General features: G+C 61.4%; 3 protein-coding genes across 4 annotated transcripts; 1 reads left to right on the forward strand and 2 right to left on the reverse strand.

Moving 5' to 3' along the window:
* Positions 1 to 179: 179 nt before the first annotated feature.
* Positions 180 to 9534, reverse strand: ANKRD24 (ankyrin repeat domain 24). Of its 2 annotated transcripts, none has more exons than XM_082495238.1 (19): positions 9334 to 9534; positions 6694 to 6824; positions 6505 to 6593; positions 6148 to 6212; positions 5845 to 5902; positions 5694 to 5764; positions 5357 to 5463; positions 5085 to 5272; positions 4477 to 4505; positions 4257 to 4349; positions 3738 to 3842; positions 3575 to 3619; positions 3354 to 3452; positions 3204 to 3276; positions 2961 to 3082; positions 1621 to 2883; positions 828 to 965; positions 669 to 734; positions 180 to 462 (listed from the first exon to the last, which is right to left on the reverse strand). In XM_082495238.1, exons 1-19 carry the CDS (start codon positions 9367 to 9369, stop codon positions 385 to 387), a joined length of 2856 nt encoding a protein of 951 aa, XP_082351364.1. In that variant the 5' UTR covers positions 9370 to 9534; the 3' UTR covers positions 180 to 384. The 2 variants fall into 2 exon arrangements, with proteins under 2 accessions (XP_082351364.1, XP_082351363.1); XM_082495237.1 differs by lacking the exon at positions 9334 to 9534 and adding an exon at positions 7959 to 8195.
* A 937-nt stretch (positions 9535 to 10471) lies between these two features.
* On the forward strand, positions 10472 to 19172 carry SIRT6 (sirtuin 6). Its single transcript, XM_082495393.1, has 8 exons — positions 10472 to 10540; positions 11954 to 12081; positions 12451 to 12633; positions 15125 to 15184; positions 15737 to 15832; positions 16652 to 16732; positions 17094 to 17217; positions 18664 to 19172. Exons 1-8 carry the CDS (start codon positions 10475 to 10477, stop codon positions 18994 to 18996), a joined length of 1071 nt encoding a protein of 356 aa, XP_082351519.1. The 5' UTR covers positions 10472 to 10474; the 3' UTR covers positions 18997 to 19172.
* An 806-nt stretch (positions 19173 to 19978) lies between these two features.
* On the reverse strand, positions 19979 to 23170 carry CREB3L3 (cAMP responsive element binding protein 3 like 3; the record flags this gene model as incomplete). The annotated part of the gene is made up of 9 exons (XM_082495436.1): positions 19979 to 20328; positions 20401 to 20497; positions 20875 to 20959; positions 21081 to 21149; positions 21272 to 21378; positions 21461 to 21619; positions 22021 to 22136; positions 22637 to 22892; positions 23048 to 23170. 9 exons carry the CDS (start codon positions 23168 to 23170, stop codon positions 19979 to 19981), a joined length of 1362 nt encoding a protein of 453 aa, XP_082351562.1.
* Positions 23171 to 23424: the final 254 nt, after the last annotated feature.

Here is a 23424-nt window from a genome sequence, read left to right on the forward strand (position 1 = left end):
CGCTTCCTTCACAGTCACCCGCTCCCATCTGGGGACATCGGGGCTGGAGGAGATGACAGCACCGATCCCCTACCGTCCCCAGCTCCATCAACCTCCCCCCGAGCCCCCAGCACCCTGTGCCCACCCTTGTCCGTCCCCCCCAGCGATGAGCCATCCTGTTGGCGTGAGTATAAATACTTTATTGCTGCTGTGCTGGGGTGCGTGGGGCAGCAGGGGGGTGGCACAGGCCCCCAGGGCCGGGAGGGTGGGGGGTGCAATGTGCTGGTGACGGGGTGCTGCCTGGAGAAGCAAAGGGGCACAGAGGGTGCCATCACAGGCCTGGCCCCCCAGCCGTGTCACCGGCCGTACCACCGACCCCTGTGGCACTGCCGTGCTGGCAGGGGCTCATCTGCCCTGCTCCTGCAGCCGCTGCATCTTCAGGATCTGGCACAGGATTCTCTGCACGTCCTCATCCATGTGGCCCTGGGGCGGAGGGGACATTGGTGGGGACATCAGAGTAGATATCAGGGAGTCTGTGTGCATGGCCCAATCGCCTCTGGTTTGGCAGTCCATGGATCCAGCCCCTTGCTGCTCCCCACCAGCACGCAGGCATCGACACGTCGCTGGCTGGTGCCCCGGTCCCCCATACCAGTGTCCCCAGTTCCCCCACAGCCACATCCCCACCTCACCTGCACTGCATAGAGCAGATGACTCCGGTACAGTGTCACCACCTTGCTGTGCCGCATTTCTGTCTCCTGCAAGAGAGCAAGCAGGTTTGAGCATGGGACCAGGGGTTTGTGGAAGCCCAGAACCCACCAGGTGATGGCCACAAGCCCCCAGGTACCCACCACCAGCTTCTCCTCCAGTGCACGGATCCTGGCCTGGAGAGCGGCAGTGTCGGGGGGTGACTGCGGTGGCCCCCGGGACTCGGGGAGAGCATTTAAGGCTTCCTTCAGCCTGAAGACCTCCTTAGAGAGCTCAGTGATCTGCACAGTGCACAGAGGTTACAGGGACCTGGGGACCCCTCAGCCCCAACTCCCTGGGGGTCCACCCATGGCTGTGCCCATGTGTGAGCGTGCACATATGTGCAGGTCTGTGCAAGTGTGTGCAAGCACATGCACTTGGGTGTGTACATGCATGTACATGCATGTGTGTATGTAGGCAGGTAGGGACAGTGCCAGGGGGATGGGAACAGTCTTTTTCCAGTGGTGCCCAGTGACAGGACAAGAGGGAATGGGCACAAACGTGACCATAGGAAGTTCCATCTCAACCTGAGGAGGAACTTCTCTCCCATGAGGGTGGCAGAGCACTGGCACAGCTGCCCAGGGAGGGGGGGGAGTCTCCCACTCTGGAGCCATTCCAAACCCGCCTGGACGTGTCCTGTGCCACTGCTGGAGGTGGACCTGCTCTGGCGGGGGGTGGGATGGTGGAGCTCCAGAGGGCCCTTCCAACCACCACCATACTGTGATTCTGTGATGTAATGTACATGTGTGCACGCATCTGTGTACACACATGTGCATGTTTGCGAGCACATCTCCCCTGCGACCTGGCCAGCTCAACCCAACAAAGTAGGACCCAGGCCACCATCTCCCCTCCCAGGAGCCCCTCGCCATCCCCTGACACCTCTTCCCTGTCCCCTACCTTCCTGTCCCTGTCCCTGACCAGCCGTGCCGAGTCCTCAGCGTGGCCATGGAGCTCCCGCAGCCGTCGTGCCTCATCCTGCGCCTCGGCCAGCTGCTTCTGCGTGGTGGCTAGGCGCTCCTCCGCCGCCTGCCGCTCACTCTTCATGAAGAGCGCTTGCCGCTGCACCCGGAACACCTCCTCGCACGTCTTCTCGTGCCGCCGCGACAGCTCGCCCAGCCGCTGGGCCAGCGTCGCCGCCTCGGCTCGTAGCCCTGCCTGCGCCGCCTCGTGCTCTTCCCGCGGCACCGCCACCGCCAGCTTGGCCTCCAATCGGGCAGCCTCACGCCCCTTGGCCTCCACCGCTGCCTCCAGCTGAGCCGCCTGCTCCCGCAGTGCCTGCGCCTGTTTCTCCAGTGCCGCCGTGGCCCGGGCGTGCTCCTCCCGCGGCACCCGGCCCTCCGCCTCCGCCTGCGCCTGCCGCAGCTGCGCCAGGGTCTCCTCGTGCTCCCGACGTCCCACCGGCCGGGCGGCCAGCTGCTCCCGCAGGGTGTCCAGCTCAGCCTCCCTGTGACCCAGTGTCTCCCGCAGTTGCCCCAGCTGGGACGTCACCTCCTCGTGCTGCCGCACCAGCTCTGCCACCCGTCGCTCCAGCACTCCCGGCTCCGGCTCAGGGCCGCCGGCTGCTCGCCAGTCCCGCGTCTTGGCCTCCAGCTCCCGCCGCAGGGCCTCTGCCTCCGCCTCCGCCCGGCTGCAGCGCTCCAGCAAGGCTTCCTTCTCCCTCGACGCCTCCTCCAGGGAGGCCCCCAGGGAGGCTGTCGCCTCCACAGCCTCCGCGCCGGCCTCCAAACGGGACTGCAGCTCCTTCAGCCGCTGCTCCCGCTCCTCCAGCGCTGCCTGTGCCTGTCGAAGGGCTGCCCGAGCCTCCACCAGCTCAGGACCAGCCTCCTGCTCAGCCATGGAGGAGGAGGAGGAGGTCTGCATGCGTGGCACCCGCAGCTCGCCCAACGCTGCCTTGCACTCGCCCCAGGTCCAGGCTGGCTCCTCAGCAAGCCGCTGCGCCACACTCCCCTCCATGATTTGCTCTGGGACTTGCTCCAAGGCACCAGTCTGCACCGCCAGTTGACCGCCGGCCTCGTCCCTCGCATCCATGCCCCGCGGCGGCCCCGAGCACTGCACCCGCAGCCTCTCCAGCTCACGTTGGAGAGCGTTGTAGAGGCTGGCGGGCACAAAGTCCGCCGGGGTGGATGGGTTGCTCTCATCCCGCTCATAGTTCTCCAACACCTGCCAAGGGGACGGTGAGGCCACCGGTGGCCAGGAGACAGAAGCAGGGAGGGACAGGTGGACAGATGGGGACTTGCCTGTATTTTCTCCCTCAGCTCCTTGTTCTGCACGGTGAGGGACTGCACCTGCCCCTGCAGCGTGGCCAGCAGCTCCTCGGCCGAGGGGCTCAGCGTCTTCTTGGAGAGCAGCAGCTCTGCCCCTGCAGGGTGCAGGGACTCCGGTGCCATGCCCGCCCGTGCCCCCACTCCCCGCCGCGGGGTGCCACCTCCCCAAGGGCTGCCCAGCCCCATGGGGGCTTTGGGAGACGGGCAGGGCCCCACCTGGGAACTCAAGCGGGTCTCCCTCCTCGTCCTGCAGTGTCTCGATGTCGTAGCTCGTGTTTTCCTTCTCATTCTGAGGGTGCAGAATGGTGAGCATCAGTCCCCATGCACCCCAGCCCCTGGCACTGCCATCTCCTACCCTGCACCTACCTCCAGTGAGGACAAGCGGCTCCGCAGAGCCTCCACTTCCTTGCCCAGCCGCTCCTTCTCACCATCCCGTGCCGCCAGCCGCTCCTCCAGCTCCTGGATCTGTGGGGCAGGACACAGGCATGGAGTTCTCTTTGCTTCCACCAAAGTCCTGATGGCATCCCGATGAGCACCAGGACCCCTCAGAAAGCTAAGGCCACCCATGACTTCTTCACCAGCCTCACCTGCTTCTCCATAGAGCGCAGGGAGCTCTCATCCAGCTCTGCTCGCTAGCAGGAGACAGAGAGAAAACAGAGAGGGATAAATGCTGTCCCCATCCCTCCTGTCCCCCCCTGCTCCCTAGGGACACAGTGGCATCTCCCCCACGACCCTGTGGCTTGCTGGTACCTCCCGTCTCTGCTTCTCCTGTTGCTCCAAGCCCCGGATCTTCTGCAAGAACTGGGCTCGCTCCTGCCGCAGCCGTACAATCTCCTCATAGGCGTCCCGGTCCTCCTGCAGTTGAGCGGCCACCAAGCCTCAGCACTGGGCACTGCCAGCCCCCTCCCCGCTGTCGGCCCCCTCCTGCCCATCCTCAGCAGGGGGCTGTGGCAGGCTCAGTGGCAGCTCTCCAGGGGAGTACAGGGTGCTTCGTGACACCGGAGAGATAAGGAAAGGCTCCAGCAGGGCATTGACCCCCCCAACACCAGGACAGCCCCCCAGGTGAAGGGGTATTTTGGGCCCATGGGGTGGAGATAAAGGGGCTGATAGCCCATGCCCTGCCGACAGCAGGGACTTGGGGCCTGAGGTGCTGCATGTACCCCGGGAGAGGGGATGAAGCTGCCGTTGCAGCTCAGGCCAGCCCATGAGCATCACCTCCACTGTGGGGGCAGGTGAAGCCCATGGAGCTAAGCAGGACCCCTCACTCACCTGGCTGGGGGTGCCCAGGGGAGGCAGAGGGGCTTTCCTCTTCCTCGGGGTGCTGGTCTTCTCCCTGACAGACGACTGGCTGGGCGAAGATGTCTGCGGAGACACCAGGGCAGAGGGGACATCACATCTAAAGTGGCCTCCCTCCTTCCTGACCCATCGCCCTCGGGCCAGAGGCTGGGGCCAGCCCTGATGAGAGGTGGGCAGCCTGGCAGCCCCTTACCTGGGATGTCTGCTCAGTTGACTCCTCTTCTGGGGGGCAGAGAGGGAGGAAAGAGAAATTGGGGAGGTTTAGGGGATTGTAGGGGTGGCCACGGCAGGGAGAGCCCCTGTGTGTGCAGGGGACCTCTGAATGTGCTCATACAGGGGTGGGCACTCAGGAGGCACACACACACACGTGTGTACACAGGGGGGCATGTATGCACACAAGGAGCACATGGAGACAGACATATATGGGGATATAAGTGAGTGTGTAATTGCAGGGATGCACACACGTGTGAAGACACGGGGAGGCACGTGCACACAGACGTGCACACACAGACACAAACACACTGGCTGACACACACATGTGAATATGTGTGTGCAAGCATGTGCAAGACACCGAGATAGGCAACTGTGGCTCAGCACCACCTCCCAGCCCTTGGCTGGTGACAGCTTGGGCAAAGGCACCCCCAGCATGTGGGAAAGGGGGACATGTGCCCTCCAGCCTTGCTCAGCCTCTTCCAGCCATGGATGAGACATCCCTGTCCCAAAGCACCCTGAAGGGTGAAAACACCCCTGTGGGTCCACACCTTGCAGACAAGGAGCACCACTGCAGCACAGCTGTCTTACCACTGGCCCAGGACCGGCGCTGAGCAGCCTCTTGCAGGAAGTGCTGGATGAGAGCGTTGCCCGTGGCCAGGCTGTAGTGCACAGCATCGTGACCTGTGGAGTCCACCACGGCCACCCGGGCACCAGCATTGACGAGCACCTCCACTGTCTCCACACTGCCGTTCTCGCAGGCCAGCATCAAGGCTGTCCTGAGCAGAGTGGTGAGCAGAGAGGTGAGAGGCCATTCCCTCTGTCTGCCCATCCACCCCCAGTCCCCACAAGTGTAGACTCACCTCCCCTGCAGGTCCCGGCTGTTGATAGCCGCGCCGCGGTGCAGCAGGTACCGGCACAGCTCCGAGTGGCTCATCTTGGCAGCAAGGATCAGCGGTGTGGAGCCATCCTGGGCAAGGTCAGGTTGGGTGAGGTTGCACAGATGAGGCTCACATCCCCCCATGGGACACCCCGTTCCTGTTATTTCCCGGATTTCCACGTCCCACTTCATGGTGTGTTTTCACCCAGGAACCCCAGGTACTCCCAGCTGCTGCATTCCACCCCAGAAGCTTCTGCATTTCAGAGACAGCCCCAGTCTGGCCCCTTGCTGCTCTGCACAGCATTGCAGAGGGATCTCACCTTGTCCTTGATGTTCAAGGGAGCCTTGAAATCACAGAGGATCTCTGAGCACGAGATGCAGCCGCTGACCGCTGGAGAGAAGGACAGAGGCTGAGCACTGTGCCTCTCACGGAGACATGAGCAGGATGGGGCTGGCACTGTCCCCACTCACCTGCATGGTGCAGCGCTGTTCGGCCACTGCCGTCAGCCACATCCACAGGGCAGGAGGCCTGAAGGAGAGAGCCTGGGTTACAGGACAGGGGACAGACAGACAGACTGCTCCAGTAGACATGGCTCCTTGGCATGGTGGAGGGCCAAGCATGTGCTGGGCAGCATCACAGAGCGCCGGGCAGAGCCGGGAACCACCATGCCAACCAACACCACTGGTGAGGGAAGGGACTTCAAGGACAGAGAGGACACCTCACTGGCACAGCACCCTCCCTCCCTCGCAGCACTGTGCTTGCAGCCCCGGTACCTGCAGCAGCTTGCTGACGCACTGTGGGTGGCCATGCTTGGACGCCAGGTGCAGGGCAGTATAACCTGGGGAGAGGGACAGACAGACGGGTCAGAGAACAGACGGTGAGTCTGCAGCAGAGGTGACAGACGGATGGATGGGCACACAGGAAGATCTGCTGGACTGAAGAATGGGACACCCCCAGGAGCACCGTTGGTCAGTGCTTGAATCCCCATAGGAAGCTAGGACAATTTACAGCCCCCACAGCTGTCACCTCTGTCCCCTCAGCCTCAACACCTGCCAGCAGAGTGGGAACAACCAGGTGACCCCAGCTGATCCATGGCGTTAGCCAGGGGCGCGTGGCGGCCATGCCCTCACCCGAGCTATCCTTGGTCATGGCATCCACGCCGTGAGCCAGCATGGCTTCCAGGCAGTCCACGTTCCCCCGCATGGCAGCCAGGTGGAACCTGCAGCAAGACCAGGGGCTGTTGGACTCATGTCCCTGACCCCCAGCCTTGTCCCCAGCCCTGCATCCCCGGTGTCCCAAGGACATGGGTCAACACTTACGCAGATTTGCCCTCTGAGTCTAGCTTAGTGGCGACCAGGCCCTTGCGGACAAGGAGAGACGTCACCTTCCCAGCATCGTTGTAGTCCACAGCTTGCAGGAGCTTCTCATCGTTCTTGGTCCAGTCCTGGCTCTGCAATGAAGGCAAGAGGAGGCTCTGATGGGCGTGCTGTCCCTGGGGACAGGCAGGGTGCTGGGCTGGACCCGGGTGCCCGTCCTCATCCCCATCCCTGCTGTCTTCCACCCATCCCTATCCCTTGTGGTGGCCATCTCTGGGCCAACCCCTTTCCTGGGTGCTGTGGCATCTGGCCCCCAGGTATGGAGGGTTTAGCTGGGACAGCTGACTGGGGTGAGGACCCCCTTCAGCTCCCCCTACCCCAGTTTGCAGGAGATTTACAGAGCTGCCCCAGTTTAGCTGTGGATGGGCTAGGCTGTGACCGGCTAGGATTTGGGAGCGAGCCGATGCTGCCTGCTTGTCCCTGCCCCAGGATTTGTCCCTGCCATCCCAGTGACCCCAACGCTAAACACAGCCAGTACCCAGGATGTGCCTGAGCCCCATCCCTGCCCAGGTCTCCCCGCCGAGCCCATTCCCAGCCCTGCTTTGCTCCCCACCGAGGAAGGGACGAAGTCAGGGTGAGCACAGTTGGCAGCCAGAGTAGGTCCCCTGGGATAGCTTCAGCCTCCCTGGGATATAAGGGGCTGTCCTGGTTTGATCCCCCCCACAGGACTGGGGCTGGATGGGGAGCTTGCTGACCCGAAGAAGGGATCATACAGGACCAGTACGGGATGCCCTGGGTTCACCCTGCAGCCCGTGACGACAAACCGGAGCTCGCTGCAGCCGCGGCAGCAGGAAATGGATGTCACCTTTCGGGAGCTGCTTGCATCCTGCCCCTCAACAGCCTGGTGCCTGGTGCCAGGCACGGGACCTGTGCCACTGTGCCCACCTGGTGCTCCCACAAACCCTTACAGCCCTGCGGGGCCAGGGGACCCCATCTGGGAGCAGGGAATAAACCAGTCTCCCAGTGTTACTGGGCAAACTGGGAGGGTGGTGCCTGCTCCCCCCCCACCACACCCTTGTCATGCAAGGACAAAGCAGGTTGGAGAGGACGCAGCCGAGCCCCGGGATGGGGATGGGGATGGGGATGGGGATGGGGATGGGGATGGGGATGGGGATGGGGATGGAGGGGGCCCAGGTGGGGTGGGGGTGACACGGCTTACCCCGGAGGACGGGACCAAAGGGGACCGCAGACGGAGGACAGGGACGTACCGCGAAGGAGGCAGCGGCACAGAGGCAGATCTGCTTCATGGTGTTGAGGAAGAGGCGGCGGGCAGCCATGCACCCCTTGCCCCCCGCCTGGGCGAGGGCAGGCTGGGGCTCCAGGCCGTGGACCCCAGACCCCAGCTTGGTCCAGCATCGCTGCCAGGGCGGGGGCTGGCGCCTGCCGCAGTGGGAGCCAGGATCCGCCTCCCTCCATCCCTCCGTCCCTCCTTCTTTCCCTCCTTCCCTCCCTCCTCAGCATCCAGAGCTCCAGGCATCCCTGCATCCCTGTCACGGAGCAGGTACCAAGGTCCCAGTCAGGGATCAGCACCCAGGCTGGTCTCAGTTAAAGTGGGAGGGGTTGGGGAGGCGGGGGGCAGCTTTCCCACACCATGCTCAAGGTGATGCAGCAATGCACCCCAAATCAAGCAGATGAGCATCCTCCGGCCACCCAGATCCTGCACCCTGAGGAGGGGGATGTGGAACCCCCTGCCCTGCCCTGGGGGGCACAGTCTTACCTCCCACCACAACCCTGCAGCCAAAGGAGGGGCAGGACCCTCTGCCTGTATCCCAGGGGCTCAGCAAACTCCCCCCAAGGAGGGAATCCCAAAATGCAAAGGGTCCCTAGAAGAGCCCTGGGGGCAGCAGGAGCCTCTCACCCCTCCCCACTCACAGAAGTATTCAGGACAGTGTGGGGAAACTGAGGCACAGAGCACCCTGAGCAGGGCAGGCCCACAGACTCCGCATGGGGGGGTTCAGCCTGTGTCCATGTGTCCCCAGCCATGTGTCCCCCCAGTGCACACGTCTGCCCAGTGCTGCCATGGGCACTGGGGACAGCACTGTCACCCTCTGCCCGGTGTGGACGATGGTGAGAGCCTGTGACACCGTGCCAGGCTGGTGCTGAATAATTGAGGAGCATTGACATGCTGGTTCCACTGGCTGTGGCAGCTGGAAAGCTGGCAGTCGTCCCCAGGGAGGGGACTGGGAGGGGACCGGAGACCCACTTCCCTCTCCCCATTCTTGCTTTTTTTACTTTGCCCTGCTGCCAGTGACAGCCCTGGGAGCACCTTTGGGTGCATTGGGAGCTTGATCCCACTGGCCAGGGTGGCAGAGCCGACCTCCATGGGGCTGCTGTCCCCAAGGTGAGCAGCCACTCCATGTCCTAGGGCAGGTTGCCATGTCCCTGTGACACTGGGGACACCCTGGGGAAGATCCCCATGTCCTCACGTCCCTGTGAAACTTGGGACAGCCCAGGGCAGGTCCCCGTGTCCCCGCAGACATCCCAGCACAGGTCCCCGTGAAACTTGGGTCATCCCAGGGCAAGTCCCCACCTCCCTGTGGACATCCCAGGGCAGGTCCCCGTGTCCCTGGGAATTGCACTCACGTCTGCCTTCTTGAACTTGGCCTTCAGGCTCTTCATGGTGGCTCCAGCCTCAGCCCCGTGGCACCTGGACGGGGGACGGCCGTGCTCGAGGGTCTCTCTCTCACCGTTATCAGCTCAGCCACCCCCAGACCCACTGCTCCCAGAGCCCCGTCCTCGCCTGCCACGTCTTCCCAGCGGCTGCGGCGCCTGGAGAGCGGGTGACCAGACGCCAGGGAGTTGGGTTACGGCACGGCTGCGGTTACAGCTGGCAGCGCCGGGCAGCCGGGGGGGCTGCGGGGGGACCAGCCCCGTCTGGGGAGGGGGTCTGCGTGCACCCCTGAAATGCCCAGGGACAGGGAGGTGAGGGGACATGGCACAGCAGGGGCAGGCCCAGGGGGGCAGCTGGGGGGGGTGGTCTGAGGGCAGAAGGGTCGGGCTCCATGGCCCTCTCGGGGGTGGGGGGCTGCAGGTTGTGTGGGGCATGGCTGTGCCCTGATCAGCTGGCCCCCCTGCCCTTCCCTGCACCCTCTGCCCCTCCATGGCACCTCCTGCCCCTTCACGGCACCCTCTGCCCTTCCCTGCACCCCCTGCCCCTCCATAGCACCCTCTGCCCCTCCATGGCACCTCCTGCCCCTTCATGGCACCCCCTGCCCTTCCCTGCACCCCCTGCCCCTCCATAGCACCCTCTGCCCCTCCATGGCACCTCCTGCCCCTCCATGGCACCTCCTGCCCCTTCATGGCACCCTCTGCCCTTTCCTGTACCCCCTACCCTTCCCTGCACCCCCTGCCCCTCCATGGCACCCTCTGCCCCTCCATGGCACCTCCTGCCCCTTCATGGCACCCTCTGCCCTTTCCTGTACCCCCTGCCCCTCCATAGCACCCTCTGCCCCTCCATGGCACCCTCTGCCCTTCCATGGCACCCCCTGCCCTTCCATGGCACCCCGTGCCCCTTATCCCAGCCCTGGGCGGCGGGGGGCAGCCGAAGCCCGGCAGGGTGAGGGCAGCCAGCTTCCCCCGCCCTTCTCGCCCGGCACAAAGATGGCGGCGGCGGCGCCCTCCACCGGGCGGTTCCCGCCCCGCCCCGCCCGCCGCGGCCTCCCCCCGCGCTTCCGCCTGTCCGCGGGGCTGGCAACAATGCGCGCTCCGGCGGCCGGGGCGGGCCATGGCGGTGAATTACGCGGCCGGGCTCTCGCCGTACTCGGACAAGGGCAAGTGCGGCCTCCCCGAGGTGAGCGCGGCGCGGCGGGGTCCCGGCCCCACCCGGGGCCTGCTGCGGCCTGGCGGGTTTCCATGGCAACCGGGCCCTCGGCCCCACGGGTGTCTCCCGTGGGGAACCCAGCACTGCGGACCCCTTTGTGTCCCTCAGCCCAGCACACACGGCTCCCTCCATGACCCCGCAGCCCCACGGCCCCTTCCTTGTCCCCCCCAGGCTCATGTCTCCATCTATGTCCCTCCCAGCGCCATGCTTCCCTCCATGTCCCACCCAGGCCCGCCCCACGGCTCCCTCCATGTCGCTCCCAGCCCCACGGCTTCCTCCTTGTTCCCCCCAGGCCCGTGTCTCCATCCATGTCCCCCCCCAGCCCCATGCTTCCCTCCGTGTACCCCTCAGGTACACCCCATGGCTCCATCCATGTCCTCCCCACCCCGTGGTTACTCTTTTGTCACCCCAAGTCGCATGCTTCCCTCCGTGTCCCTTCCAGGCCCACTCTGTGGATCCCTCCTTGTCTCCCCCCAGCCCCATGGGTCCTTCCTTGTCGCCCCAGCCCCCTCCATGTCCCCCCCAGCTTCACGGCTCCCTCCATGTCCCCCCAGGTCCACCCCATGACTCCCTCCTTATGCTCCCCAGCCCCATGGCTCTCTCCTTGTCATTGTCCCAGCCCAGCATCCCAAAACAGGCCCAAAACATCCCCCTGTTTTGTGCCCCCCAACAACAGGGGTTCCCACCCATATGGGGACCGTTTTATCCCCAGGGAGTGGGTGCAAGGGGCCTGTGCCGGGCACTGTGGGGGTGGTCCCAGCCCCATGCCCCCAGCAGTACTTGGGAAGCTTAAAACAGGTTTTGGGGTGAGGGGACAGGGACACACAGGGGCCTGTCCTCAGTCCCTGTCCCCAGGAAACTGGGCTGTAGAAGCATCTTGCAGAAATTAAATCCTGTGCCCGTGACAGAAAGGCAGGTGGGCACATGGTCCCGTCCAGCCACAGCATCCCCATGTCCCCCACCTCCATGGCTTCCCACGCTGCTTGCCGTTCCTCCTCCCTGTCCAGTCCGCAGAGCCGGTGGCTGTGTTGGTGACAGCTGGAATTGAGCACACGTGGGGTGGCACTGGGTTTGCTCCTGTCCTCCCACTTCCCAACGGTGCCTTGGAGCCCAGCCACTTCTCAGGGTATCAGCTGCCTGTCAGCGAGAGCAATAATACTCTCGTCTGCATTAGGTGCTTTTAGCCCTTATCCTGCATGGAGATGGTTTATACAACACTTTCTCTCTGATTAAATGCTTTTGTCATTAAGGAATGTGAAATCTTTCCTTTCGTGGACAAGAAAGATTTGTGGTTTACTGGGTCTTTGTGCTGGGAGGTGTGTAGGATCCATCATCTATCCCTGCATCTCTCCATTCCCATGGTGGTTTGTCTCTTCTGCTCAGATTTTTGATCCGCCAGAGGAACTGGAGAGGAAGGTGCTGGAGCTGGCGGACTTGATCCGGAGTTCATCCAATGTGGTGTTTCACACGGGGGCTGGAATCAGCACTGCCTCAGGGATTCCCGACTTCAGGTAAGGGCAGTGGGCAGCAGGCAAGGGGTTGGGAGAATGGCACCTTCTCCAACTCCATCTTGCATCTCGTAAAGCTCTGGTTTGTGCTTCCTGCTACCCCAGCCAGACCTCCTCCATCCCTCCTGTCTGGTCCTGGATCCTGCTGAAAATACCCTTTCCCTCTTGAATACCCATTTGATGTTAGGCCAAACCCACAGAAGCCCTACATGCGCTCTGCTTGCATCAAGGACAAAAATCGCTGGTGATCCACGACCTTCATTTAGCAGGGCCTTGCTCATCCTCCGTTCATAGGGCTTGTGGTGCATTTACAACTGATTTTTTAGAGGCTGAGCTCTCAATTCTCGCTCTTTCTTGTCCCCGTTGCTGCAGGGGACCCAATGGTGTCTGGACTATGGAAGAGAAGGGGCTCTCCCCAAAATTCGACACCACCTTTGAGAATGCCAAGCCCTCCAAGACTCACATGGCGCTGCTGGGACTGCAGAGAGTTGGCATCCTGAAATTCCTGGTCAGCCAGAACGTGGACGGCCTTCACGTGCGTTCAGGATTCCCACGGTACTGCTTCTCCTGCCCCGTCTCCGGGTCCCTCATGCCTGTCCCAGCCGCTGCCACGTGGCTGTTCTTGCTGCCCTGCTAGCGTGGCCTCCCATGCAAGTGTTTGATGCTAGGGCTTGATTTCCGAGGCTGGTTTGGAAACCGTCTGCCCACTGGTATTGGGAGTGGAAACTGGGATGTGCTGGTGCGGGAAGGGGTACATAAACCAGCTTGAATTTAGAGCAGAGAGGTTATGGTAATAATTCAGAAGGTGATGAAATGAAGTTGGCGTCAGCTGATGCTCTCTAGAAGTGCACCCAGAAGTCGTTCCTTCACAAGTAGAACGAACAGGTCGTGGTGTTGAGCCATCGCATGTTACCACCCATCAGCTGAGTGGCTGTAGCTGACGGTGCCGCTGTGAGCAGCCTGGCTGCGCTGCTGCCTGGGGGCTCGTGGCCCAGGGAGTGAGACATTGGCGTCAAGTAGGGCACGTGCTCCTGGGAACTGCTCAGAGCTGCGCTCAGGGCGCGCAGATCTTTCCACTGCCTCTGTACCCATCCAGAGGGGTGAAGGGACAGGAGGGAGGACAAGAGCATCTGAAACTACTCCTGCTTGCAGAGACACATGCCACCCTGTTTTGCTAGTGCTGCTAGAACTGTTTCAGAGCACTGTATCTTGTGCTATTTTAGTTTGATTAAATTGAATTTCTTAAGAGAAAATAAAGGCGGGGCTGCCCCAGTGATGAAAGCACGCCTGGGCCCAAGATACCTTAAAAAATATTTTGCCTCTCAATAAATTTGCGAAACTGCAAGGGTGGCAAGAGGGAGAGAAAGTCCCACAGTCGGAACTGGTCTGACTTACCGGCTGTGGTCTCCGATTTCCTCGCCCGCTGCGATGAGGTCAGGGATCCTGCATAGCTGTGTTCCCTCTGCAGGGAGCTGCGACGTATGGGAGCCGAGGGTAGGAGATCTCTGCTGCCTGTGTGGGTGGGGACTGAAGTGCATTTAGCAGCGCGGTGGCCATTTCAAAGATGTCCTCAAAAGACCCTGCCTTTCCATTAGCACTTGTGACAACAGGCCCTTTTCCCTTCAAGAAACTTCAGCCTGTTATAAAACCCATTTCAAGCACTTAAGACCAGTAAGTGATTGTCTTGTGAGGCAAACTGCTTGGAGCTGCCTGGAAAGGATGGACATAGGAGAGCAGCTGAATTCAAGTAAGAAACTAAAATGAAGGGAATTGGGATGAGAATGAGGAGTATGAATGGGACCTGGGAGAAGATGCGTCTCACAAATGTCTTCAGCCATCACGGGCTAAGCAGAGAGCAGCCTCCAGGGGGTATTTCCTATTATGAAATGCCCTGAGTCCCAGTTCCTGCTCCCAGCACCACATTTGCCTTTTTAAATTAAACAACCATGGGAAAAAGAATAGGAAATAATGACCAGAACTCAGCTGTGCTCCCTGCAGCCTAGCGCCACTGGCTCCCGCTCTGCTTTAGCACAGCTCTTCCACCCAAGCAAAGCATGTGCTTAAGTAAGCGCCTCTGAACTGGGGCCAAAATGGGGGAAATCAAGTCAGTCCTGTCTCCCTCTGCCCTGGAGGAGGTTCCCAGTCACCATGGGGCTCATAGGAACATAGGGAGAGCGTGGCCTTGTTTTCCTCTAGCTTCTGCGCTTTGAGGTTGGCGCTGAGCTCGAGGGGAGTTTTAGTCAAAACAAGTGGCAAAGGGCTGGAACCATGCAAGGACAGAGAGAAACACTGTGTGCTGAGAAAAGCAAAGATGCCGGTTACTACTGAGCGCAGAGATTTGAGTCTGGGTCAGAACACAGGTTAGAATTGGTGCTGTGGATGGAACCATTTAAAATTAAAAAGCCAGGGTATGCTGTGCCTCCCCTTAGTCCCGATTGCAGTGGTCATAGCACAGTGCTTTCGTGATGGAGATGAAACCGTGGCGCAGAAAGCCTCTCGCCAGGACCTGAACATGTCCTCTGGGTCTGCTCCGGGAGAGGGACAGCTCTGCCCAAACTCCCTTTGAACAGTATTTCTTGTGTTAAATGTACAATGCGGTGCTCAGCGTGCCACAGTTTTGCCGGTGCCTCCTTGGCCTGCATGTTATGGCTGTGCTTGGGGCAGGGAAGCCCCCACTCTTGGTGGCTGGACCAACGGTCTTCTCTGCCGGACCAACTGCCTCCCTGCAGCAAAGCCAGGTCGTTTTGTGGCACCCAGAGCCTGCCTGCCACTGGTGCCTTGCTCTGACACAGCCATAATTTGTCTATAACTAATAGTTAGTGCTATTAGTGCTATCCCCTCAGTGCTGCCCCTATGCTGGCACCAGGCCATGGCAGAGGGTCTCTGCCACCCCACATCACCTGGCAGGTCCAATCCGGCACAGCTGTAAAGTGAGGAAGCCCTTGAGATGCAGGGCCCCTGGTGAGGAGGGGATTTGGGCAGCTGTCCCAGTTGCCCCAGGGCTCTCCACCCTTCCCCATCTCACCTCTGCCGTTTTCTCCTGCAGGGACAAGTTGGCTGAGCTCCACGGGAACATGTTTGTGGAAGAGTGCGTGAAATGCGGCAAGTACGTGAGCCCTCAGCCTGTGGGGCATCAGTGGGGTGGGGGTTTTGTCGCTGTCCCCAGGGAACAATGGAGGCCCTGCACATGCCGTGGGGCTCTCTGCCTGGCAGGTCTCTAGCGCAGTGTGCGTGAGGTCACGGACAGACCTGTCCTTCTCAATCCTAAACCCTGTCAAATGGTGGGAGATGAACATTGTGGGAATCCTCCGTTGCCTGGGAGGCCCTCGGCAAATCCTGCTCCTTGTGGCAAGGTGGACGTGCCAGCAGGGCTGCTGACAGCAGGGTCTGCGCCTGCCAGCTGGAGGGAGGAGACGAGGTTGCTACGAGCTAGGTTTTCCAGCCTGGATTGTGGCAGACCTGCGGGGCTGTTCTCAGCAGCGCCTGGTTAGAGACGCAGGCAGAGATCGGTGAAGGACTGAGGTACTCCAGTGGCTCTGAGCCATCACCTGCTTCCTCCAGAGTCTGTGGTGTGAGGTGTGCCATATCGGGGGGGGATGTTTCACAGCGGGTGCCACCTTCTTGCCTGTCAAGCCCTGAATGGCACCGTCTCTTGCAGGCAGTATGTGCGGGACACGGTCGTGGGCAGCATGGGGCTGAAGCCAACGGGCAGGCTGTGCAGCGTCACCAAAGCCCGGGGGCTGCGGGCCTGCAGGTACGTCAGCTGGGACACTGGGTGGGGGCTCCCGAGGGGACGTGGGGTGGCAGGGACCCCTTCACCCCAGCAAGTGGCTCTGGTGCAGGGCTGGGACAGCAGTTCCTCCAGCTCAGGTGAAGACACAGAGGGTGTAGGGGAGATCTCCAAAAGCCCAGATAAGAAGCCAACACCCGCGTCTCTAGGGAGTCCCAGCCATGCAGCCTCCTCAGGGGGGTCTTCCCACACCAATAATCTGAGCGTTTCAGTGCTGGAGAATGCCCTGCTGTGGGATGGCAGCTCTAGAGAGCCCTTTCCCCCCCAGCGGGGTACGGCCACTGCACTGCCCCGGTGCTGTTTGCCTTCAGTAGGGAAGTGCAGTGTTTCCAGCTCTGCAGCTGGAGGTACCCCGAGGTGATCTGGCATCTGGACACGTTCCACATGCCCCTCGTGCTTCCTCACCCAGGCTCATCGGGAGCAGCGCAGCTGCTTTTCTCATCCAGGCCAGGGGCTCCAGGCAGAAGGACAGAGTTCTGCTGGCTCAGCTCTGAGACTGGGGAGTGAAAGATGCATCCCAGCTCTGAACTGGGACAGCAAAACAGCTGGGGCTTTGGTGGCATTGCAGCACCAGCCACAAAATCCCTTATGCAGGTGAATTCTGTGCCTTCCCTCACCTGCCGGTGAGTCCCCTTGGCTTGTCTGAGCTCTCTCTGTTCCTTCACAGTGCTGGGCCAGGGAGGGTGGGACAGGATCTGGGTCGCTGTCCCCTCTCCCAAGGGCAGTGCTGCTGCCTGTTCCTGCCTGGCAAGGGAAACCATGGACCCTGTGTGTGTTTTCTAGAGGGAAGTTAAGAGACACCATTCTGGACTGGGAAGATTCCCTGCCCGACCGTGACCTCACGCTGGCAGACGAAGCCTGCAGGTACCGTGTTTGCGCTCTTTGTGCCGTGGTGGCTGCTGTCTGTCACCTGCGGCTCGTGGTGCCCCAGGAGGCTGCTCAGGCTCCCCGTCCTCTGCCCGCACCACAGCAGCCCTTGGGCTGACCCTGCCTGGTTTTATTTGTCATGTTTTGTGCCTCACAGCCCTGAGGCTGTGCCCACAGTACAGCAATGCCCAGCCCTCTCCCCACAAAGTGGTCGAGAGAAACCACTGCAAATTCCAGCCACAGCTTTGCTTCCCGACTGGGAAGCTTGGAGAGTCCACAGTGGAGCAGGGCAGGAGAAGCAGCCTGCAAACAGCCATGGCTTTTTCTCTGCCCTGGATGTTTTGTCTTATCCCTGCAGGAAAGCCGATCTCTCCATCACTCTGGGGACCTCTCTGCAGATCAAACCCAGCGGCAACCTCCCACTGATCACGAAGAAGAGAGGGGGGAAGCTGGTCATAGTCAACCTGCAAGCAACCAAACATGTGAGTGAGAGCATCCTCGCTGCTCTGCACTCAGAGCAATTTGCTCTGTGCTGCTGTTCTTCCCTCGCGTCACTTGTTGCAGCCCCATCACAGTTTCGTCCGCTCACATCGTCCCCTCTCAGGGGCCCGATAGGAGAGTGGCCTCGCTTAGCGAGCAAACAGGCTGGGCTTCCACCCAGCTGGGGGGTTTAAACCTGCAACTCCCGATAAGCACCTGGAAATGGAAGGTGAATCATAGAATGGTTTAGCTTGGAAGGGACCTTGAAGATCGTCCAGTCCCACCCCCCTGCCCCGGGCAGGGACACCTCCCCCCAGCCCAGGTTGCTCCAAGCCCCGTCCAACCCGGCCTTGAACACCTCCAGGGATGGGGCAGCCACAGCTTCTCGGGGCACCCTGCGCCAGGGGCTCACCACCCTCAGAGTGAAAAATTTCTTCCTCTTATGTCATCTAAATCTCCCCTCTTCCAGTTTGAAGCCATTCCCCCTTGTCCTATCGCTCCATGCCCTTGTAAAAAGTCCTTCCCCGGCTCTCCTGCAGCCCCTTTAGGGACTGGAAAGCTGCAATAAGGTCTCCCTGGAGCCTTCTCTTCTCCAGGCTGAGCACCCCCAACTTTCCCAGCCTGTCCTCCCAGCAGAGGGGCTCCAGCCCTCACAGCATCTCTGTGGTCTCCTCTGGCCCCACTCCAACAGGTCTATGTCTTTCCTATGTTGGGGGCTGCAGATCTGGAGGTAGTACTCCAGGTGTAGATTCACCAAAGCAGAGTAGAGGGGCAAAATCCCCTTCCTCGCCCTGCTGGCCACACTTCTGCTGATACAGCCCAGGATGCGGGTGGCCTTCTGGGCTGTGATTGTGCATTGCCGGCTCATGCACCCTCTGGTCCTTCTCCTCAGGGCTGCTCTCCATCCATTCTCCACCCAGCCTGAATCTTAAGAGCAGAATAAAAACTCAGCCCAAAGACTGATGGATCCTCTGGTGAATTATAGTCCGATGAAATAACTGCACCCATGTAACCCATGCCATGGGGCAGAGGAGTTCTGTTCATATTCAGCCCTGGTTTTGGTGCTGTAATTGTCCAAAGTTTTTCGAATAACCATAGCAGAGGGGAGTTCAGGGCCATCATTAGAGCTCCCTTGTCCCTGTCCCACTCTGTCCTGGGCTCGCTAGCCTGGCTCTGCATCCATATCCCCGTCTCTGGGCCATTTCAAGGTGGGGACTGCTTTGCCACACCCTGACAGAGCCCTGTCAGCCACGGCGTAGCCAGGGAGCAGTGCCAGATGGGGTCAGCTTGTGTTCCACCAGGGATGATGTCTCGGGGACAGGAGCCCTGGAGCCCGCGTGCAGCTGAGCCATCATCCAGGCCCTGTCCCCACATGCTCCCAAGGAGGGGATGTTTGTCCCCACAAGCTGTTTGTCCCCTAACACCGTGTTTGCCCTCGCCCTCCCCAGGACAGACAGGCCGACCTGCGCATCCACGCCTACGTCGATGATGTCATGATGAAGCTGATGAAGCACTTGGGGCTGGAGGTCCCGGAGTGGACGGGGCCGGTGGTGGTGGAAAGCGCCGAGCTTACCAAGCCTGAACAGCTCTTTGAATTCGACCCCGGGGCTCGCAGGCTGCTGAAGGAGGAGCCCCTCTCCCAGCACAACGGCACGGGCGGGCTGTGCCCTGACCTTGGGACCACGCAGGTGGAACGTCGTGACAGTCTGAAGGAGTGTCCCAGCCCGGACATGGGGCCAACGACGGTGAAGAAGATGAAGGTGGAGCCTCTCCTCACCTGACCCAGACTGTTCCCTGTCTGTCTAGACACTCGTCTGTGCCGCTTTTCCTACCGACATTTTTTTATACCCTTAAACATTGTCCCTTTTTTTATGTAAGTATTAAATACACTTGAATCACGTGTGTCACGGCAGCTGCACCCACTGACCCGAGATGGTGTTTGCCTGCTTGAAATGGACCAAGTATCTGATTCCTTCTCTGCGAGGAGGCAGTTGTGGGGTCCAGCACACCTTGGGGCGGCAGAGGGATGAGGGTGCTCAGCACTGGGGCGGTGACACAAGGGGCAGCTGGTGCCATCTCAAACGAAGGTGGGGCTGGGCAGTGGTTGGGATGAGCCACTGTGATCTGCCGGCAGAGCCGGCACCGTGCCTGCTGCTGACCCAGAGGACATCGCTGGGTGGTGGAATGGAAGGGGACTGGTGCCGGTGCCCCAGTCCCACCGCCCTCTCCTCTGCCTCCCACTGTGCCCGGGGCAGCCATAGGCTGGGGGTGGCCGTGTGTCCCAGCTCTGTTGGACCCTGTTGCCTCACGGCAACTGGGCTCGAGGTGTCCCTGGCCCAAAGGTCCTTGAAACCCTGTAGATCACCCTATATTAAACTAAAGCAGGCAGATTTTTTTTTTCCAAAATACCTTTTATTTAGAGATTAAAATAAAGCTTAAAAAAAAAAAGAACAAAACCAACCAGTTGCAACATCAATAGCCAACCAGCGCAGGGCCCCTCGTCCCCATCCTGAGCGACCCTGTGTCCCTCCCATAACTCCTGCTGCACCCGTGGGGCAGAGCAGAGGCAGCCCCTTCCCTCCCAGTAAGGCCAGTGGGAACCAGTCTCATCTGCCCAGTTCACAGATACAAGCAAAGCCAAGTGGGTCCAGCATCCGCCCGCGCCTGGAGGCAGATCCCAGAGGGGCCACCCCAAGGGCTCGTCCCATAGGGGATGAGGTGCTGAGCCACCCCATCGCATCCCCTGTGGTCCCTGGGTGCTGCTTAAAGCTCCTCAGCCGGCTCCAGCACCGTGGGCCTGCTGTGGCCAGCCTTGGTCCAAGCCAGTGAAGCCAGGCCGTGGTGCGGCGTGGTGCCATCCTCAGACACGGTGTCAGTTTGATCCTCATCCCCATGGCTCAGCCCCTCCGAGGCAAGTGGCTGTGTGCCGTTACGGGGAGACGCTTTGTCCGGGCGTGGGGTGAATGCGTGGCTGCCGAAGGCTTCGTGCAGGGTCTCGGGGTCTTCGCCCAGGTGCTCCGGCCACAGCGGCTCCAGGGGCTTCTCGTCCCCAGCTTGGGGCTGTGTGTAAGCCACGCGGGAGGCCGCTGCGTTGTGCAGGGACCTGGAGAAAACTGAGTGCGAAGGAGGGTCAGGGCCAGCTCCAGTGCCCAGAGCTCCTGGCGCAGCCACGGCGCAGCCCTCACCTCGCACGGGTCCAAAGTCGCCGTTCGCCTCAGCCTTGCTGGGGGCAAAGGGGCTGATGGAGGGGAAGACGATGAGTGTGAAAGAGAGCAGCAGGACCTGGGGGCAGAGGGGGGATGTTACCACGTGCAGTTGTGGAGGGGGGACCAGGTTCTGGGACATGGCTCCCAGGGAGGGGACTGGTGGCAGGACTGTGTCCCTCCATCCCTCCCTGTGCACATGCCCCTGCCAGTGCTCCTCCATCCCTTCCTCTATCCTCTCCCTCCCTCTATCCATCCATCCCTCCATCCATCCTCACATGCCTCCATCCTTTCCTCCATCCACCCAACCTTGAGGCACCTATCCCTCTGCCTTAGCACACGTCCATCCCTCTGTCCATCCTTCCGTCCACCCCTACCAACACATCTCCGTGGGTCTTAGTCTGTCTCCCTCCCTGGAAGTAAGGGGGCTGTGGGGGGTTTGGGGGCTCCACGCACCGCGATGCAGGTTCCCGTCTGCGCTGCCTTGTTGCTTGACTGTACCACAAGGGCCTGGAGCTTCTTCAGCTGCTCCAGGAGGGACCTGCAGACAGGGAGAGCCCGTGAGTACCTCCTGCCCCCCAGCAGGTCTGGCCGGGGCCGGGGAGTAATCCCAGCCCCCTCCTACCCTGTCCTTGTCCCCATCCTGCCCCAGGAACACCTACGAGTTCTGCTTCTCCAGGTGCAGGACTTTCCTCTGCAGCTCCTGGTTCTGGGCTGTGCATGCTGACATCCTGGGGGACAGGGAGAGGGGGGTGAAGTCGGGGAGGGGGGGACACAACTGGGGGGCCATGGCAAGGAGCAGCGTGCCCACCACCAGCTAGCCATGCCCAGAGCAGGGGTTTGGGGGCCGTACCGGCTCTCCAGCCCGTCGATATACTCCTTCTTCTTCTTGCGGCTCTCCTGAGCCGACTGCTTGTTCCTGATCTTCCGCCGGATCTTCTTCAGCACCCGCTCCTCATACTGGGGGAGACGGGGGGGTTTAGGGCTGCTAGGGCTGGGACCCCCCCCACTCCACACTCTGCCCAGGCGTGAAGGGACCCACCTTGGTGAGGGGCAGCTGTGTGGGCAGGGACACCCCCTCCTTTGCCAGCAGCTTCTTCTCATCCTCCGTCAGCACCAGCTCCTGGAACTGCCCCTGGCTCTGCCTCAGCAGGGAACCGGGCACCTGTGGCTGCTGTGGGGCCACGGGTGGGTGATGGCCCTGGGTGGCAGAGTCACCCCATGCCTGACCCCAGGGACCATGGTGCGGGGATGAGGATGAGATCATGGTCCAGGAAGGGCCAGGGATGGGACCATAGTGTGGGAAAGGGGACAAGTGTGGGGACTGGATGGGGAGAGATGGGGATGGGAATGGTGGTCCGCTAAGGGTAAGGGGCAGGGGTGGGGAGGAACAGAGAAGGGACCACGATCCAGAGAAGGGGACAAGGACAGGGAGGGATGAGCAAAGGGACAAGGATGGGGATGGTACTGTGCTTCAGGGTGAGGATGGAATCATGGTCCAGAAAGGACAGGGATGGGGATGAGGATGGGGATGGGGTCATGGTCCAGGAAGGGACAAGGCTGGGGACAAGGAGGGATGGGGACACAGAGAAGGGGACTTACAGCATCAGAGCTGCCTGAGAGCAGCAGGTCCTTGACGGTGAGGGTGCAGGATGCAGGCGGGGAGACCACGGGCAGGTCCTGGCTCTCCTCCAGGAAGAAGCCGGGGTGCCACATGTCTGGGTGAGGGGAGAGAGGAGGCTGTCAGCAGTCCTGTGTCCCCCTCTGTCCCCAGTGTCCCCAAGGCAGGACCCTCACCCCTGCCATGGCCCCAGAGCTACAGTGTCTTGCCGCCACCTACCAGTCCAGTGGCCCTGGACTCTGTCCCCCCAAACCATCCATCCCTCTGCTCCTGCCCCAACCCCCCCCACAACACCCCACTCTGCTCAGCCCACCTCAGCCCACCTCAGCACTTCCCCAAACTTCCCTCCTCTTCCAGTCTCCCCCACCAGCACCAGTCTGCCCAGTTCACCCCTGTTCCCAAGCTCTCCCCGCTCCCCCCCAGTCCTCCAGACCTCCCAGTTCTCCCCAGTCTGCCCAGTTCCCTCCAGTCCCCCTAATTTCCTCACTATCCCTGAGAGGCTCCTGCTCCCCTGTCCCCCCTCAGCTCCCCAGTGTCCCCAGTCCTCCCCAATCCCTCCAGCCTGGTCCTTTGCCCAGTCTCTCCCTTGTGGCTCACCCAGGTCAATGGAGACATCAGGGTGAGGGACCCCAGCTCCCCGTGGGAGGGGCAGATCTCGGCAGGCGTTGGCATAGGGGTACAGCACTTCGCTGGGACCCCCATCACAGCACCTGGGGGGGCTGTCGAGCTGGTCGGAGGGGGGGTCCTCAGAGACCCCGCTGTCACTGGCAGCCGGTGACCAGCTGGGTGAATCCGACGCTGAGTCCCCAGAGCCCAGGATGGAGCTGAGGAAGTCCTCGCTTTCCTGGGCGTGCTGTGGGGACAAGGGTACCCATCACCTTGGGGTGCCCACAGGAGCTGTCCGCGCTGCGGGGTGGTCCCAGTTCCCGGGCAAGGCGTGGGGACGGGGTTCTCCTGCCAGACCCAGGGCTAAGGTGGGGATGGGCTCCCCCAACCTAGGGGACTCACCCCGTCCTTGTGCCAGGTGCCCGGCGATGTCCCCAGCTCCACACCACGGAGGATCCCATCCTGGCGGTCAAAGAGGAGGTCCAGCAGGTCGAGGCTGTCGAGGCTGCCCACGCCAGAGGCCATGGCTGCAAGGTGGCAGGGTCAGGTCCATGAGCCAGACCCCGTGATTGCCCCCCCGCCTCACCCCTCCCCCCCAAGTTACACAACCCCAGGGACACCCCAAATCGTGAGGCGGGCATGGGGCTGGTGAGAGGGAGCAGGGAGCATGTTTGGGCATGGGTACACGTGTGCAGGACCATTGAGATATATATTACACGCATGTGCATGTGTGTGACTCTGTGTGACCATGTGGACGCATGCATGGCTGGGTGTGCACG

This window comes from Vanellus vanellus, assembly GCF_965231255.1.
Source record: "Vanellus vanellus genome assembly, chromosome: 25".
Classification (NCBI taxonomy): domain Eukaryota; kingdom Metazoa; phylum Chordata; class Aves; order Charadriiformes; family Charadriidae; genus Vanellus; species Vanellus vanellus.